The sequence below is a fragment of the Salmo salar genome, chromosome 28 (assembly GCF_965601325.2).
Source record: "Salmo salar chromosome 28, fSalSal1, whole genome shotgun sequence".
Lineage (NCBI taxonomy): Eukaryota > Metazoa > Chordata > Actinopteri > Salmoniformes > Salmonidae > Salmo > Salmo salar.
Genome location: NC_138318.1, coordinates 43,953,840 through 43,973,820, shown reverse-complemented (window position 1 = coordinate 43,973,820; position 19,981 = coordinate 43,953,840). Strand labels below are relative to the sequence as shown.

Here is a 19,981-nt window from a genome sequence, read left to right as displayed (position 1 = left end):
CAAAACCTGAGAAGATTCCATGCAGGAAGTGGCCTGTCTGACAAGTTGTTGTTCATCTTGGCTCTTTTTATTGAAGACTGAGGATCTTTGCTATAACGTGACACTTCCTACGGCTCCCATAGGCTCTGAGAGCCCGGGAAAAAGCTGAATGATATCGAGGCAGGCTCTGGCTGAAACACATTATCGCGTTTGGCAAGTGGCCGATCAGAGTACTATGGGCTTAGGCGCGTGCCCGAGTCGACCCCATGCTTTATTTTCTTTCGTCTGTTTACCTAAACGCAGATTCCCGGTTGGAATATTATCGCTTTTTTACGAGAAAAATTGCATAAAAATTTATTTTAAACAGAGGTTGACATGCTTCGAAGTACGGTAATGGAATATTTAGATAATTTTTTTGTCACGAAATGCGCCATGCTCGTCACCCTTATTTACCCTTTCGGATAGTGTCTTGAACGCACGAACAAAACGCCGCTATTTGGATATAACAATGGATTATTTGGGACCAAACCAACATTTGTTATTGAAGTAGAAGTCCTGGGAGTGCATTCTGACGAAGAACAGCAAAGGTAATAACATTTTTCTTATAGTAAATCTGACTTTGGTGAGTGCTAAACTTGCTGGTTGTCTAAATAGCTAGCCCTGTGATGCCGGGCTATCTACTGAGAATATTGCAAAATGTGCTTTCACCGAAAAGCTATTTTAAAATCGGACATATCGAGTGCATAGAGGAGTTCTGTATCTATAATTCTTAAAATAATTGTTATGCTTTTTGTGAACGTTTATCGTGAGTAATTTAGTAAATTCACCGGCAGTGTTCGGTGGGAATGCTAGTCACATGCTAGTCACATGCGAATGTAAAAAGCTGGTTTTTGATATAAATATGAACTTGATTGAATAAAACATGCATGTATTGTATAACATAATGTCCTAGGGTTGTCATCTGATGAAGATCATCAAAGGTTAGTGCTGCATTTTAGCTGTGGTTTGGGTTTATGTGACATTATATGCTAGCTTGAAAAATGGGTGTCTGATTATTTCTGGCTGGGTACTCTGCTGACATAATCTAATGTTTTGCTTTCGTTGTAAAGCCTTTTTGAAATCGGACAGTGTGGTTAGATTAACGAGAGTCTTGTCTTTAAAATGGTGTAAAATAGTCATATGTTTGAAAAATTGAAGTTTTTGCATTTTTGAGGTATTTGAATAATGCGCCACGGGATTACACTGGCTGTTGAGTAGGTGGGACAGCCCATAGAGGTTAAGCATATCCCAGTATGGTCACCTAACAGAACGAACTCTGAAGATATATGGGGGGCAATCAATTCACATATGGTGTCCAGGGCACAGCTGGGAGCTGAGGGGGTCTATAACAGGCGGCAACAGTGAGAGACTTATTTCTGGAGAGATTCATTTTTTAAATTAGAAGCTCGAACTGTTTGGGCATAGACCTGGAAAGTATGACAGAACTTTGCAAGCCATCTCTGCAGTAGATTGCAACTCCTCCCCCTTTGGCAGTTCTATCTTGACAGAAAATGTTGTAGTTGGGTATGGAAATCTCAGAATTTTTGTTGGCCTTCCTAAGCCAGGATTCAGACACAGCAAGGACATCAGGGTTGGCGCTGTGTGCTAAAGCAGTGAGTAAAACAAACTTAGGGAGGAGGCTTCTGATGTTAACATGCATGAAACCAAGGCTTTTTTGATTCCAGAAGTCAACAAATGAGAGTGCCTGGGGACACGTAGGGCCTGGGTTAACCTCCACATCACCCAAGGAACAGAGGAGGAGTAGGATGAGGGTGCGGCTAAAGGCTATCAAAACTGGTCGTCTAGTGCGTTGGGGACTGAGAATGAAAGGAGCAGATTTCTGGGCGTGGTAGAATAGATTCAGGGCATAATGTGCAGACAGGGGTATGGTGGGGTGTGGGTACAGTGGCGGTAAACCTAGGCACTGAGTGATGATAAGAGAGGTTGCATCTCTGGACACGCTGGTTATACTGGGTGAGGTCACAGCATGTGTGGGAGGTGGGACAAAGGAGGTATCTAAGGCATGTACACTGGGACTAGGGGCTCCGCAGTAAACTAAAACAATGATAATTATCCTAAACAACAGTATACAAGGCATATTGACATTTGAGAGACAAAGCGATGCATAAAGCAATCGCAGGTGTTGATTGGGAGAGCTAGCTAAGACAACAACGGGTAAGACAACAACAGCTAATCAGCTAAGACAACAACAACAGGTAAAATGGCGATGAATGGACAGAGAGGGTCGGTTAACTACACACAGGACCTGAGTTCGGGGCTGGGGCCAGCAGATAAACAAAGGTAAACAAAGTGGAGTACCGTGATAAATGAACAGTCCAGCAGTCATCAGCTATGTAGCCAAGTGATCATAGGGTCCAGTGTACAGCAATAGATGAAACAGGGAAGCAGCTTGGTAGTCGTTACTACGCTAGCACGCGGGAGACACGACGTTTAAAGTTAGCAGTCCGGGGTAAGTAGAAGCGTCTGCTCCGTCGTCCGGTAAAGGCCGGTTGAAGGCACAGCTGATGGAATTACGTCTGCGGACCAGTCGTGGTGGTACAGCGGGGCGCCATATCGACGAAGGGACCGGGCCAGATGGCAAAAGAGGTATTGTACTTGTGGTAATTTCATTTGCTAGCCGGGAGATGCTCAGGGCTAGCTTCGGGGCTGGGTCACTCAGTGGCAGCTAGCTAGCTGTGATGATCAATGGTCCAGGGTTTACGGCAGGAATCTGGCGTTGTACTGGAGAAAAACAGTCCAAGGCTGGCAGGTATTATCCAGGCTAAAAAAACGTCTGGTGCCTGAGCAGAAGGTAAAGGCCGCTAGCAGTGGCTAACAATGACTAAATAGCTAGTAATTTAGCTAATTAACTGGCTACCTTCTGATGAAAGTTTTGGCTATAGGGTCTAAAAAAATAGCGGATCCGTGTCACATTGAGTGAGGCGGGTTACTGGAAGGTATATTTAATTTAAAAATGGAAAAAGAGATTGAAAAATACATTTGGAATATATACAAAAAAGACAAAAAGTAAACAAGAGGACAACAAACCACGTCTGCACTGCTACGCCATCTTGGTCATGAGACCTATTATAGGCTAGGGGGGGCCTTGGTGATGTGAGTAAAGGGTGTATAGCCTACTAGGCCTGTACGTGAGTAAAGGGTGTATAGCCTACTAGGCCTGTACGTGAGTAAAGGGTGTATAGCCTACTAGGCCTACATGTGAGTCAAGGTTATATAGCCTGCGAGGCCTGTATGTGAGTAAAGGTTATATAGCCTGCTAGGTCTATGTGTGAGTAAAGGCTGTATAGCTTACTAGGTCTATATGTGACTAGGTCTATAGCCTACTAGGTCTATATGTGTGTAAAGTGTTTTCAATACTTACCCTACGAAGTCCAGAGCCTACCTGATTATGAATTGCACCCACCTGGTGTCCCAGGTCTAAACCAGACCCTGATTAGAGGGGAACAATGAAAAAAATGCAGTGGAACTGGCTTCGAATTCCAAGGTGTAGTTTGAGGGCTCTATAGCCTACTAGGTCTATATGTGAGTAATGGGGAAGAAAACAAGCTAGCCTAAAAGGTTGCAGCGCAATAGCTGTGTGCAGTTGACTACAGCTCAGCGTTCAACACCATAGCGCCCACAAAGCTCATCACTAAGCTAAGGACCCTGGGACTAAACACCTCCCTCTGCAACTTGTTCCTGGACTTCCTGACGGGCTGCCCCCTGGTGGTAAGAGTACGCAACAACATCTGACACAATGGTCCTTAACCTGTTGGGGCTAAGGGGCAGTATTTGCACGGCCGGATAAAAAACGTACCCGAATTAAACTGGTTACTACTCTTGCCCAGAAACGAGAATATGCATATAATTAGTAGATTTGGATAGAAAACACTCTAAAGTTTCTAAAACTGTTTGAATGGTGTCTGTGAGTATAAAGGAACTCATATGGCAGGCCAAAACCTGAGAAGAATCCATACAGGAAGTGCCCTGTCTGACAATTTGTTGTCCTTCTGTCGCATCTCTATCGAAAATACAGCATCTGTGCTGTAACGTGACATAAGGCTTCAATTGGCTCTCTAAAGCCGCCAGAAAGTGGAATGGGGTATCTGCTGTCTCTGGGCAAAGAACAGCAGCAGAGTTTGTGAGTGGTCAGCCTGGGGACAGTGAGACTGAGATGCGTGTTCACGAGACTACTCCATTTTTTTCTTTCAGCCTTTAAATGAATACAATGTTGCCCGGTTGGAATATTATCGCTACTTTACGAGAAAAATTGCATAAAAATTGATTTTAAACAGCGTTTGACATGGTTCGAAGTACAGTAATGGAATATTTTGACATTTTTTGTCACGAAATGCGCTCGCGCTTCACCCTTCGGATAGTGACCTGAACGCACGAACAAAACAGAGCTATTTGAATATAACTATGGATTATTTGGAACCAAAACAACATTTGTTGTTGAAGTAGAAGTCCTGGGAGTGCATTCTGACGAAGAACAGCAAAGGTAATCCAATTTTTCTAATAGTAATTCTGAGTTTAGTGAGCCCCAAACTTGGTGGGTGTCAAAATAGCTAGCCGTGATGGCCGAGCTATGTACTCAGAATATTGCAAAATGTGCTTTTGCCGAAAAGCTATTTTAAAATCTGACACCGCGATTGCATATAGGAGTTCTGTATCTATAATTCTTAAAATAATTGTTATGTATTTTGTGAACGTTTATCGTGAGTAATTTAGTAAATTCACCGGAAGTTTGCGGTGGGTATGCTAGTTCTGAACATCACATGCTAATGTAAAAAGCTGGTTTTTGATATAAATATGAACTTGATTGAACAAAACATGCATGTATTGTATAACATAATGTCCTAGGAGTGTCATCTGATGAAGATCATCAAAGGTTAGTGCTGCATTTAGCTATGGTTTTGGTTTTTGTGACATATATGCTTGCTTTGAAAATGGCTGTGTGATTATTTTTGGCAGGGTACTCTCCTGACATAATCTAATGTTTTGCTGTCGCTGTAAAGCCTTTTTGAAATCGGACAATGTGGTTAGATTAACGAGATTCTTGTCTTTAAAATGGTGTAAAATAGTCATATGTTTGAGAAATTGAAGTTATAGCATTTTTGAGGTATTTGTATTTCGCGTCATGCGATTCCACTGGCTGTTGACTAGGGTGGCTTATAGAAGTTAACACTTGGGCTTAGTCCCCTCCTGTACTCCCTGTTCACCCACGACTGCATGGCCAAGCACGACTCCAACACCATCATTCAATTTGCTGACGACACAGCGATGAGACCTGGCAGTGTGGTGCTAGGACAACAACCTCGCTCTCAATGTGAGCAAAACAAAGGACCTGATCGTGGACCATAGGAAAAGGAGGGCCGAACATGACCCCATTAACATTGACAGGGCTGTAGTGGAGCAGGTCAAGAGTTTCAAGTTCCTTGGTGTCCACATCACCAACAAACTAAGTTGGTCCAAACAAACCAAGACAGCTGTGAAGAGGGCACAACACCTTTTCCCCCTCAGGAGACAAAAGATTTGGCATGAGTCCCCATATCCTCAAAAAGTTCTACAGCTGCACCATCGAGCATCCTGACCGGTTGCATCACCGCCTAGTATTGCAACTACTCGGCATCTGACCGTAAGGCACAACAGAGGGTAGTGTGTATGGCCCTGTACATCACTAGGTGCAAGCTTCCTGACATCCAGGAATATATATACACTGCTCAAAAAAATAAAGGGAACACTTAAACAACACAATGTAACTCCAAGTCAATCACACTCCTGTGAAATCAAACTGTCCACTTAGGAAGCAACACTGATTGACAATTAATTTCACATGCTGTTGTGCAAATGGAATAGACAACAGGTGGAAATTATAGGCAATTATCAAGACACCCCCAATAAAGGAGTGGTTCTGCAGGTGGGGACCACAGACCACTTCTCAGTTCCTATGCTTCCTGGCTGATGTTTTGGTTACTTTTGAATGCTGGCGGTGCTTTCACTCTAGTGGTAGCATGAGACGGAGTCTACAACCCACACAAGTGGCTCAGGTAGTGCAGCTCATCCAGGATGGCACATCAATGCGAGCTGTGGCAAGAAGGTTTGCTGTGTCTGTCAGCGTCATGTCCAGAGCATGGAGGCGCTACCAGGAGACAGGCCAGTACATCAGGAGACGTGGAGGAGGCTGTAGGAGGGCAACAACCCAGCAGCAGGACCGCTACCTCCGCCTTTGTGCAAGGAGGAGCAGGAGGAGCACTGCCAGAGCCCTGCAAAATTACCTCCAGCAGGCCACAAATGTGCATGTGTCTGCTCAAACGGTCAGAAACAGACTCCATGAGGTTGATATGAGGGCCCAACGTCCACAGGTGGGGGTTGTGCTTACAGCCCAACACCGTGCAGGACGTTTGGCATTTGCCAGAGAACACCAAGATTGGCAAATTCGCCACTGGCGCCCTGTGCTCTTCACAGATGAAAGCAGGTTCACACTGAGCACATGTGACAGACGTGACAGAGTCTGGAGACGCCGTGGAGAACGTTCTGCTGCCTGCAACATCCTCCAGCATGACCGGTTTGGCGGTGGGTCAGTCATGGTGTGGGGTGGCATTTCTTTGGGGGGCCGCACAGCCCTCCATATGCTCGCCAGAGGTAGCCTGACTGCCATTAGGTACTGAGATGAGATCCTCAGACCCCTTGTGAGACCATATGCTGGTGCGGTTGGCCCTGGGTTCCTCCTAATGCAAGACAATGCTAGACCTCATGTGGCTGGAGTGTGTCAGCAGTTCCTGCAAGAGGAAGGCATTGATGCTATGGACTGGTGATAAGAGAATTATCTAATAAATGTAAATGAATCAATAAACCATGATGAATTATTAGTCATACACGCAGGTTTAATGAATAATCAATGTAATGATCAATGTAGGGATCGATTAGTCTGATTAGTTCCGGAAAGTCCAGGAACCACTGGAGAGGGAAAGAAATGTGTGTATGCAATTAGTATAGAGAGATAGAGGGGCAGATGGTCAAGGGAGTAAAAGCTTCAAAGAGTTCTTAACCTTGAGGGAAAAGAACAGGCTGAGCTCTGGATAGTGATAAACAGTGTGAGAAGTTTATGGGGGATGCAGGTCACCAACGGATTGTGTGTAAATGCATGTGCGTAAGTAAGCAAGAACTATATAATTACATTTTTAATGACTGTTTTGTTATCCTGACCTCAGAACGTTCTCTGAATAAAGCTACAGAAACCTTTTGCAGAAAGCTGAGTCCTTGCCTAATTATTATAACCCATTGTCTTACAAACCTTGGGCATTAGTCAAGGCGAATTGATTATTGATTATTATCATCAAGATATAAAATTCCTTTAACAACTGGCCCGCCCGTTCCCCAGACCTGAATCCAATTGAGCACATCTGGGACATCATGTCTCGCTCCATCCACCAACGCCACGTTGCACAACAGACTGTCCAGGAGTTGGCGGATGCTTTAGTCCAGGTCTGGGAGGAGATCCCTCAGGAGACCATCCGCCACCTCATCAGGAGCATGCCCAGGCGTTGTAGGGGGGTCATACAGGCACGTGGAGGCCACACACACTACTGAGCCTCATTTTGACTTGTTTTAAGGACATTACATCAAAGTTGGATCAGCCTGTAGTGTGGTTTTCCACTTTAATTTTGAGTGTGTCTCCAAATCCAGACCTCCTTGATAAATTGGATTTCCATTGATTATTTTTGTGTGATTTTGTTGTTCGCACATTCAACTATGTAAAGAAAAAAGTATTTAATAAGATTATTTCATTCATTCAGATCTAGGATGTGTTATTTTAGTGTTCCCTTTATTTTTTTGAGCAAGGTACTAGGCGGTGTCAGAGGAAGCCCAAAAAGTTTATGACTCCAGTCCCCAAAGTCATAGATTGTTCTCTCTGCTACCTCATGGCAAGTGGTACGGGAGCGCCAAGTTTAGAACCAAAAGGCTTCTTAACAGCTTCTACCCCCAAGCCATAAGACTGCTGAAAAATTAATCCACCCAGACTATTTACATTGACCCCCCCATTTGTTTTTACATTGCTGCAACTCACTGTTTATCATCTATGCATAGTCACTTTACAAATTACCTCCACACAACCTGTACCCCCACACATTGACTCGGTACCGGTACCCCCTGTATATAGCCTCGTTATTGTTATGTACATTTATTGTGTTACTTTTTGATTGATTACATTATTTTTTTTTACATTAGTTTATTTAGTAAATCTTTTTTTATACTCTATTTCTTGAACTGCATTGTTGGTTAAGGGCTTTTAAGTAAGCATTTCACGGTAAGGTCTACACCTGCTGTATTCGGCGCATGTGACAATTACAATTTGATTTTAATATCTCCATTGTGAGAGCCAACAAAAGTAGGATACAAAGTCAAATGTTTTACTTCCTATCAAGCACATTCGGTCAATCAATCAAAATGAGGAGCCTATTGGGAACATCCCTAGTAAATAAGACGAGCAAACGTAAAAAGATAAGAGCCAACAATGGATACATTCTGGTACAATCACCACAATTATTAACATCCTGGTGCTGAATGGTACATTAATGCCTGTTTCAAATAAATCCCAAAGAACAGATTAGAATTAGAATAATTCTAACAGGTTAATAATTACCATTGTGCATAATCTGGCTGTGGAGCACGAGCCGCAAGTAGTAATGTAGATGATATATTTAGGCTAACCTTTAAAAATACATTTCCTCTCTGCCCTCATTTAATCTCTCCTGTGATTCTACTTCACTACTTTAAACTTTTCTTTTGAATCCAAAAACTGTTGAATAAAGGATTATCTTACCTGCAAAGTCATCATTCAACTTTTGCTCCTTATTTATGGACACTATCAATGATCAGTGAGGAGGTTTCCTGTCTCTCTGAGTAGCCTAAACTTTAACATCCATGATGATACATGGACCAATAGGCCAAATATGCAAATCCTGAGTTGACCACTTGAGCAGCCATCGGTTATTCACCTTCCACCGGTGGAAAACATGCACTTTGATGCAAAATACAATGACAAACACCTTTGTTCTAGCTGGGGACACGTACACGCCACTGAAAAGAAATGCAAATAAAAGAACTCTCCATGTGGAAACACAAATATAGGCTTAGCCAAAGAACCTCCTTTTCATTCTGCAACTCCATCACATTTTGGCCAGGATGAATTTCTTACTGTATTTCTACAGTCGAACTACAGTGAGGAGAATTTCTATTTCATTAGCCATTTGGGAAATGTACTGTCTTTGATCTTGCTATAGGACGATAAACAGAAAATTACCGACACTAACATTGCCTTCCTCCCTATTTGTCTTGAGCCCTGCCGCTAATGTAAGGTAACGGTCCATTAAAATACAGATTTTTTAAATCATTACATTGTTATCGAGCCAAATAGTAACCTTTATCACGTAACTTTTTGTCCATATCGACCAGCTTAAGCACCTCCCCCCAAAAAAATTGTATTGTAAATTATCGCTGAATTATAGTTATGGCAAAAAAAAGGGTACATTTTTTGTCCATATCGCCCAGCACTAAGTACAAAATACAGCAGAGGAGGAATATTGGACTTTCCTCAATGGGCCTTGGTTTGTTGTTTCAGTGGGAAGATCCAGAAAGCATTTTGTGGCTGCCATTCCTTAATAGTGTGCTCTCAGTACTGGTCACTGAGCAGCACAAATTATTTTGTTCAATGGCAAATATGATTATCTTTTTAAATCTAAAGTTAATTTACTCATTATTAACAGCTGGTGATCCTAGCCTGCATCTTACATGTGTGGTAATGTAGGCTTAATAGAGTTAGTAGGGTAATGTAGGCTTAATAGAGTTAGTAGGGTAATGTAGGCTTAATAGAGTTAGTAGGGTAATGTAGGCTTAATAGGGTTAGTAGGGTAATGTAGGCTTAATAGGGTTAGTAGGGTAATGTAGGCTTAATAGGGTACTGTAGGCTTAATAGGGTTAGTAGGGTACTGTAGGGTTAATAGGGTTAGTAGGGTACTGTAGGCTTAATAGGGTTAGTAGGGTACTGTAGGCTTAATAGGGTTAGTAGGGTACTGTGGGCTTAATAGGGTTAGTAGGGTACTGTAGGGTTAGTAGGGTACTGTAGGGTTAGTAGGGTACTGTAGGGTTAGTAGGGTACTGTAGGGTAAATAGGGTTAGTAGGGTAAATAGGGTTAGTAGGGTAATGTAGGGTTAATAGGGTACTGTAGGGTAAATAGGGTTAGTAGGGTAAATAGGGTTAGTAGGGTAATGTAGGGTTAATAGGGTACTGTAGGGTTAATAGGGTAATGTAGGCTTAATAGGGTTAGTAGGGTACTGTAGGCTTAATAGGGTTAGTAGGGTACTGTGGGCTTAATAGGGTTAGTAGGGTACTGTAGGGTTAGTAGGGTACTGTAGGGTTAGTAGGGTACTGTAGGGTTAGTAGGGTACTGTAGGGTTAGTAGGGTACTGTAGGGTTAATAGGGTTAGTAGGGTAATGTAGGGTTAACAGGGTTAGTAGGGTAATGTAGGGTTAACAGGGTTAGTAGGGTAATGTAGGGTTAACAGGGTTAGTAGGGTAATGTAGGGTTAACAGGGTTAGTAGGGTAATGTAGGGTTAATAGGGTACTGTAGAGTTAATAGGGTATTGTAGGCTTAATTAATAGGGCCGATCTAAAGCAGCCACCAAGGGTCCCGGCCATCCTGCCATTCTCCAGTTTCTACCCATAATGCAAACACTAATCCGGTGCAATTTATAGGAGTCTATCAGATGCATACAGCTGAATAGAATTTTGAGAATTCAAATAGGAGCATACTGAAGTTCCTTAAATGATGGACAGATATAGCCTGGTTCCTCTCTAGGTTTCTTCCTAGGTTTTTGGCCTTTCTAGGGAGTTTTTCCTAGGGAGTTTTTCCTAGCCACCGTGCTTCTTTCACATGCTTTGCTTGCTGTTTGGGGTTTTAGGCTGGGTTTCTGTACAGCACTTTGAGAATATCAGCTGATGTACGAAGGGCTATATAAAAATAAATTTGATTTGAAATTTGATTTGATATATGTAGGATCAAACTTCATGAAACTTAGCAGTCACATTCACTACTATAAGGTCATGGAACTTTGCCCTAAATAACCTACCATGAGAATTAGTCAGTTGTTTCCACAGACAGACACGACAGGAGAATCATGGCGCTAAGGTAAGGGGTTGGTTGAACTTTGGTGGGTTCAGAAGTAAAGCACTAGGGTGTGTCTACAGAGTAGTATTGTTGTTCTCACCATCACTGATGGAGGGCCAGGAGGTGAGGAGGGATGAGGAGGACAGCAGTCTCCGCCCTGGGTCTCAGCAGAGCTCAGGGACTCAGTGGGTGGACCATTTGCAGTGTTGAGTGCAAGGGGAGCAAAAATATACCATCTGAGAAAAAGAACAGAGAAATACAGTGCATAGTAATATTGTACAGACAGATAGTAGGTTAATATTAACCTTTGACCATTAGGCCAGGAGTGTCAAACTCAATTCCTGGAGGACCATGTGATGATTGATTAATTAAGGTCACGGATTAGTTAGGAACTCCCTTCACCTAGTAGTCCAGGTCTTAAATTGGACAAAAATTAAAAAAAATTAAAAAAAGTGGAAACATGGCCCTCCAGGATTTGAGTTTGCCACCCCTGCATTAGGCCTACTTTTCACTCTTTGTTGATGAAGTCCACCACAAATCCTGGTCGGTCTCTTATTCAACACCTCCAAAAATGAAACGGTGCATAATGGAGGCAATAGTCTAACAGTTTTCAAAAGTGACTGTTATGGACATTCGAGTTGTTTTTCACAGTTTTAGGCTAGCTATAGCCTGGGCCTATACTGCAGAACTACTGCAAACACATGACTGCAGAGGTCTAGATGGTTATATATGACAACTACAGAGATCCTTTCTCAGCTGGTTCCTAACATGGCCTGGGGAGAGCCACTGACAGACCTCAGCAAGGCAGGGTACTATACAGAGGATCAGGAGGTTCACAATAAAAACACTTTATTCCATGTACTTACAAGTCAAATTTAACTGCCAGGAAAAAAAGTGTCTACTGGCCTAGGAATTACAATCTGTTCCACTGCTAATTCAGCACCCTCTCCTCCACTCTGGCCCACTGCCATTTCAGATCCCTCTCCTCCAATCTGGCCCACTGCCATTTCAGATCCCTCTCCTCCAATCTGGCCCACTGCCATTTCAGCACCCTCTCCTCCAATCTGGCCCACTGCCATTTCAGCACCCTCTCCTCCAATCTGGCTCACTGCCATTTCAGCCCCCTCTCCTCCACTCTGGCCCACTGCCATTTCAGCCCCCTCTCCTCCACTCTGGCCCACTGCCATTTCAGCTCCCTCTCCTCCAATCTGGCCCACTGCCATTTCAGCACCCTCTCCTCCAATCTGGCTCACTGCCATTTCAGCCCCCTCTCCTCCACTCTGGCCCACTGCCATTTCAGCCCCCTCTCCTCCACTCTGGCCCACTGCCATTTCAGCTCCCTCTCCTCCAATCTGGCCCACTGCTATTTCAGCCCCCTCTCCTCCAATCTGGCCCACTGCTATTTCAGCATCCTCGCCTCCAATCTGGCCCACTGCTATTTCAGCCCCCTGTCCTCCAATCTGGCCCACTGCTATTTCAGCCCCCTCTCCTCCAATCTGGCCCACTGCTATTTCAGCCCCCTCTCCTCCAATCTGGCCCACTGCCATTTCAGCACCCTCTCCTCCAATCTGGCCCACTGCCATTTCAGCACCCTCTCCTCCATCTTTCCTCTCTACTTCAGGTCCTAGCCAAAAAACAAAAAATGGACATAGGGTACCAGTCAAAAGTTTGGACACACCTACTCATTCAAGGGTTTTTCTTTATTTTTACTATTTTCTACATTGTAGAATAATAATGAAGACATCAAAACTATTAAATAACAGTTACCAAAAAAATTGTTAAATAAATCAAAACATATTTTATATTTGAGATTCTTCACAGTAGCCATCGTTTGCCTTGACAGCTTTGCATACCCTTGGCATTCTCTCAACCAGCTTCATGAGGTAGTCACCTGGAATGCTTTTCCAACATTCTTGAGGGAGTTCCCACATATGCTGAGCATTTGTTGGCTCCTTTTCCTGCACTCTGCGGTCCAACTCATCCCAAACCATCTCAATTGGGTTCAGGTCGGTTGATTGTGGAGGCCAGGTCATCTGATGCAGCACTCCATCATTCTCCTTCTTGGTAAAATAGCCTTTACACAGCCTGGAGGTGTGTTTTGGGTCATTGTCCAGTTGAAAAACAAATGATAGTGGGACTAAGTGCAAACCAGATGGGATGGTGTATCAGTGCAGAATGCTGTGGTAGCCATGCTGGTTAAGTGTGCGTTGAATTCTAAATAAATCACAGACAGTGTCACCAGCAAAGCACCCCCACACCTCTTCCTCCATGCTTCACAGTGGGAACCACGCATACGGAGATCATCCGTTCACCTAATCTGTGTCTCACAAAGACACGGTGGTTGGAACCAAAAATCTAAAATTTGGACTCAGACCAAAGGACACATTTCCACCGGTCTAATGTCCATTGCTTGTGTTTCTTGGCCCAAGCAAGTCTCTTCTTCTTATTGGTGTCCTTTAGTAGTGGTTTCTTTGCAGCAATTCGACCATGAAGGCCTGATTTACGCAGTCTCCTCTGAACAGTTGATGTTGAGGTGTGTCTGTTAATTGAACTCTGTGAAGCATTTATTTAGGCTGCAATCTGAGGTGCAGTTAACTCTAATGAACTTAACGTCTGTAGCAGAGGTAACTCTGGGTCTTTCTTTCCTGTGGCAGTCCTCATGAGAGTCAGTTTTATCATAGCGCTTGATGGTTTTTACGACTGCACTTGAAATTGTCCGGATTGACTGAACTTCATGTCTTAAAGAAATGATGGACTGTCATTTCGCTTTGCTTATTTGAGCTGTTGTTGCCGTAATATGGACTTGGTCTTTTACCAAATAGGGCTATCTTCTGAATACCAACCTTACCTTGTCACAACACAACTGATTGTCTCAAACGCATAAAGAAGGAAAGAAATTCCACAAAGCACACCTGTTAATTGAAATGCATTCCAGGCGACTAGCTCATGAAGCTGGTTGAGAGAATGCCAAGAGTGTGCAAAGTTGTCATCAAGGCAAAGGGTGGCTACTTTGAAGAATCTCAAATATAAAATATATTTTAATTTGTTTAACACTTTTTTTGGTTACTACATGATTCCATAAGTGTTATTTCATAGTTTTAATGTCTTCACTATTATTCTACAATGTAGAAAATAGTACAAATAAAGAAAAACCCTGGAATGAGTAGGTGTGTCCAAACTCTTGACTGGTACTGTATGTGAAGAGTGGGACTACCCAGACGGTAGCCTAAGAAAATGTTCGACTAACAATAACATGCTGTTGCACATCCCCAGGACCTCTCCTCAGTCCCAACAGAGGACTCACATCCCCAGGACCTCTCCTCAGTCCCAACAGAGGACTCACATCCCCAGGACCTCTCCTCAGTCCCAACAGAGGACTCACATCCCCAGGACCTCTCCTCAGTCCCAACAGAGGACTCACATCCCCAGGACCTCTCCTCAGTCCCAACAGAGGACTCACATCCCCAGGACCTCTCCTCAGTCCCAACAGAGGACTCACATCCCCAGGACCTCTCCTCAGTCCCAACAGAGGACTCACATCCCCAGGACCTCTCCTCAGTCCCAACAGAGGACTCACATCCCCAGGACCTCTCCTCAGTCCTAATAGAGGACCGCTCTGAATAAGAGCATCTGCTTAATGCAAAAGTAGATCCCCAAATGGGCACATTTATACATTTACGCGCAGTCTAGGTACCCTAGGCCTACTTCTATGCATAAATCAGGTGCGTGTCCTTGCTCAACACTGACAAGAGCGCTTCAAACAAAAGACAATGAGTAAATGGAATGAAATAAACTAAAACTTGTTCCTCACAAGTGTAGCATAGGTTGTGAGCAACATGTCCACTCTGACAATGAGAACAGCAAAATACTGGTATAATAATATAATGACTGCATTAACAGAAATGACCCTAACCAAACAAACATTGTAGATTAGAAATGATGGGGATTAACAGTAAATGTACTACTGGTGATGAGGAATTGATAGACTAACAATCAAAGAGCACACAATTCACACAATGGTCCCGTGTGGCTCAGTTGGTAGAGCATGGTGTTTGCAACGCCAGGGTTGTGGGTTCAATTCCCACGGGGGACCAGTACGGGGGGAAAAAATAAAAAATTTATAAAATGTATGCATTCACTACTTTAACTTGTTATGGATAGGGGGCCGGATAAAAAACGTACCCGATTTAATTTGATTATTACTCCTGCCCAGAAACTAGAATATGCATACAATTATTATCTTTGGATAGAAAACACCCTAAAGTTTCTAAAATTGTTTGAATGGTGTCTGTGAGTATAACAGAACTCATTTGGCAGGCCAAAACCTGAGAAGATTCCAAACAGGAAGCGCCCTCTCTGACCATTTCTTGGCCTTCTTGATCATCTCTATGCAAAACAGGGGATCTCTGCTGTAACGTGACATTTTCTAACGCTCTCAGAAGGCGCCAGAACGTTGAATGATGACTTTGCAGGCCATGGCTAAAAAACAGTAGCGCATTTGGTAAGTGGTCGATCTGAGAACAATGAGACTGGCGCGCGCGTGCACGAGACGACTCCATGTTTACATTTTCAGTCTTTGAACGAAAACAACGACTCCCGGTCGGAATATTATCGCTTTTTTACAAGAAAAATTGCATAAAAATTGATTTTAAACAGCGTTTGAAATGCTTTGAAGTACGGTAATGGAATATTTAGAATTTTTTTGTCACGAAACGCGCCGTGTGCGTCACCCTTCGGATAGTGTCTTGAACGCACAACAAAACGCCGCTATTTGGATACAACTATGGATTATTTGGAACCAAACCAACATTTGTTATTGAAGTAGAAGTCCTGGGAGTGCATTCTGACAAAGAACAGCAAAGGTAATCCAATTTTTCTAATAGTAAATCTGAGTTTGGTGAGTACCAAACTTGGTGGGTGTCAAAATAGCTAGCCCGTGATGGCGAGCTATCTACTCAGAATATTGCAAAATGTGCTTTCACCGAAAAGCTATTTTAAAATTGGACACCGCGATTGCATAAAGGAGTTCTGTATCTATAATTCTTAAAATAATTGTTATGTTTTTTGTGAACGTTTATCGTGAGTAATTTAGTAAATTCACCGGAAGTGTTCGGTGGGTATGCTAGTTCTGAACGTCACATGCTAATGTAAAAAGCTGGTTTTTGATATAAATATGAACTTGATTGAACAAAACATGCATGTATTGTATAACATAATGTCCTAGGAGTGTCATCTGATGAAGATCAAAGGTTAGTGCTGCATTTAGCTGTGGTTTTGTTTTTTGTGACATTATATGCTAGCTTGAAAAATGGGTGTCTGATTATTTCTGGCTGGGTACTCTGCTGACATAATCTAATGTTTTGCTTTCGCTGTAAAGCCTTTTTGAAATCGGACAGTGTGGTTAGATAAAGGAGAGTCTTGTCTTTAAAATGGTGTAAAATAGTCATATGTTTGAAAAATTTTAGTTTTCGGATTTTCGAGGAGTTTGTATTTCGCGCCACGCCCATCATTGGATATTGGAGCAGGTGTTCCGCTAGCGGAATGTCTAGATGTAAGAGGTTTTAAGTCGCTCTGGATAAGAGCGTCTGCTAAAACGACAAAAAAAAAAGTCTAAAATGTAAGTTGAATTGGTGCGCATGAATTGGTGGGAGAGAGCGCATTAGAGACACACCTTGTGCATCCCCTTCTACTTGACCTGACATTTCAAAGACACATTATCTTCACACATACTGTAGGCCTAAGGAATACTCTCACAAATGGTGTCATATCCAAAGCAGTAGCTATTTATGGAAAACAAATGCAATTTTGAAACAAATGCAATTTCACTTATTTTATCAAATTGCTTGGCGTGCCAAGGCAAATACTGTCTTACTTGGCAGATGCCAGTCTTAGAGTGATGGACTGTGCCATCCAGGCATGAATAAGGCTGGGGTCTCATGTGCCATGAAAAAAATACAAAAAATAAAAAAATAAAAAGTGTCTACTCTACAAAAAGAAATAAAAAAAATATGTTGACCAACAGCCTATCAACCAAACAATTGACTAGATGAGGTCAGCCCTACTTCATTAACATCTCAACTTCATAAACACTGGTGGATAGCTGTGAGTGGAAAAACAAGCTCCGTGAGCCCTTTCAGGCAAGCCATGAAATATGACTGACTGAAAAAACGTATTTGAGACTTGGCCTCCTACTCCGTAATGTCCAAAATGCATGGAGTTTGTATACTTTAACTGGTCAAATAAAGTCTGTACTCCAACATTTAGACATTAAGGATAATTATGAATGTTTTTAAAATAAATTGTATTTTGCATGATCAGGTTGACTTTCCCAGGAAATTGACATGGTATAGTCCTTCATCACTACAGTACCTGTCAATTAAATAGCTAGACTGGGATGAATGCATAGCATTTTACATCATGGCTGTTTGTGTGATAGCCTATGGCCTTTTCTCAATTGGGCATAAGTCCGTCCTCTCCTTGGCTCCTCTGTCCTTCTATCCTCCGTGGCGCAGAAATGGATTTGCTATATTGTAGGAGTGTCAATACCATTGAGATATATATAGGACTCTAGATGGATATAATCCATTTTAGCATGGACATTGCCATAATTTGAAAGTAGTTAACTGTGTTGGGTTTCTTATGGTTTGATCAGTCAATGATCATAGCATTGCCTTCTTTAAATTGGTTTGCCTAGATGGTAATATAGCTCAAAGCCATTTACTAACATCTGGTGGCCACAGTAAATGAATGATACAGAACATTTGTTTCAGGTTTCCAGCACTGCAGGTGGAGGTAAATCACCAATATTAACTTTACGCTTTTTTCAAACACACAAAACTACTTTAAAAAAAATGGAGGTAGCCTCAATGTCGCTGCCCATGCAGTCACAGTCACCATAATGGCACCGATACAAAGATTAGGCTAGTGGTCCATCTAATTCAATTGTCAATTCGTTAAAGAGTTGTTCACCTAAATTACACTAGGCAAGTCAGTTAAGATCAAATTACACTGCTCAAAAAATAAAGGGAACACTAAAATAACACATCCTAGATCTGAATGAATGAAATAATCTTATTAAATACTTTTTTCTTTACATAGTTGAATGTGCTGACAACAAAATCACACAAAAATAAATCTATGGAAATCCAATTTATCAACCCATGGAGGTCTGGATTTGGAGTCACACTCAAAATTAAAGTGGAAAACCACACTACAGGCTGATCCAACTTTGATGTAATGTCCTTAAAACAAGTCAAAATGAGGCTCAGTAGTGTGTGTGGCCTCCACGTGCCTGTATGACCTCCCTACAACGCCTGGGCATGCTCCTGATGAGGTGGCGGATGGTCTCCTGAGGGATCTCCTCCCAGACCTGGACTAAAGCATCCGCCAACTCCTGGACAGTCTGTGGTGCAACGTGGCGTTGGTGGATGGAGCGAGACATTATGTCCCAGATGTGCTCAATTGGATTCAGGTCTGGGGAACGGGCGGCCAGTCCATAGCATCAATGCCTTCCTCTTGCAGGAACTGCTGACACACTCCAGCCACATGAGGTCTAGCATTGTCTTGCATTAGGAGGAACCCAGGGCCAACCGCACCAACATATGGTCTCACAAGGGGTCTGAGGATCTCATCTCGGTAACTAATGGCAGTCAGGCTACCTCTGGCGAGCACATGGAGGGCTGTGCGGCCCCCCAAAGAAATGCCACCCCACACCATGACTGACCCACCGCCAAACCGGTCATGCTGGAGGATGTTGCAGGCAGCAGAACGTTCTCCACGGCGTCTCCAGACTCTGTCACGACTGTCACATGTGCTCAGTGTGAACCTGCTTTCATCTGTGAAGAGCACAGGGTGCCATTGGCGAATTTGCCAATCTTGGTGTTCTCTGGCAAATGCCAAACGTCCTTCACGGTGTTGGGCTGTAAGCACAACCCCCACCTGTGGACGTCGGGCCCTCATACCACCCTCATGGAGTCTGTTTCTGACCGTTTGAGCAGACACATGCACATTTGTAGCCTGCTGGAGGTCATTTTGCAGGGCTCTGGCAGTGCTCCTCCTGCTCCTCCTTGCACAAAGGCGGAGGTAGCGGTCCTGCTGCTGGGTTGTTGCCCTCCTACGGCCTCCTCCACGTCTCCTGATGTACTGGCCTGTCTCCTGGTAGTGCCTCCATGCTCTGGACACTACGCTGACAGACACAGCAAACCTTCTTGCCACAGCTCGCATTGATGTGCCATCCTGGATGAGCTGCACTACCTGAGCCACAATCACGGCCGTTGTGATACAGCCTGGAATCGGACAAGGGTGTCTATAGTGACGCCTCTTGCACTGAGATGCAGTGCCTTAGACTGCTGCGCCACTCGGGAGCTTTACAATCAACGTAAGATACACATATTATATCATCCCAAATGTGTTCGATGGTTTTCCAAAACGATCTCAACAAACCATTTCTGTATGGACCTCTCTTTGGCAGTAGAATGGCCTTACTGAAAAGCTCAGTGAATTCAACATGGCACCGTCATAGGATGCCACCTTTGCAACAAGCCAGTCACATTTCTACCCTGCTAGAGCTGCCCCGGTCAACTGTAAGTGCTGTTATTGTGAAATGTCTAGGAGCAACAACGGCTCAGCTGTGAAGTCATTTCATTAAGCTCCCGAAGTACAGTTCTTGTGCGGAGGTTACATCCCATTCTGTAAGCTTGTGTGGTTTCCATGGCTGAGCAGCCGCACACAAGCCTGAGATCACCATGCACAATGCCAAGCATCGGCAGGTGTGGTGTAAAGCTAGCTGTCA

At 43.3% G+C, this 19,981-nt stretch overlaps 1 protein-coding gene across 1 annotated transcript in view; it reads right to left on the bottom strand.

Annotated features, from left to right (window-relative positions):
• The window catches only part of LOC106610787 (regulator of G-protein signaling 17), a 54,279-nt gene that overhangs the window by 32,526 nt on the left and 1,772 nt on the right, over positions 1-19,981 (bottom strand). The window contains exon 2 of the mRNA XM_014210369.3: positions 11,291-11,426. Coding sequence (XP_014065844.1) covers positions 11,291-11,293 — 3 coding nt within the window. The 5' untranslated portion in view covers positions 11,294-11,426. The remainder of the gene's footprint in view (positions 1-11,290; positions 11,427-19,981) is intronic.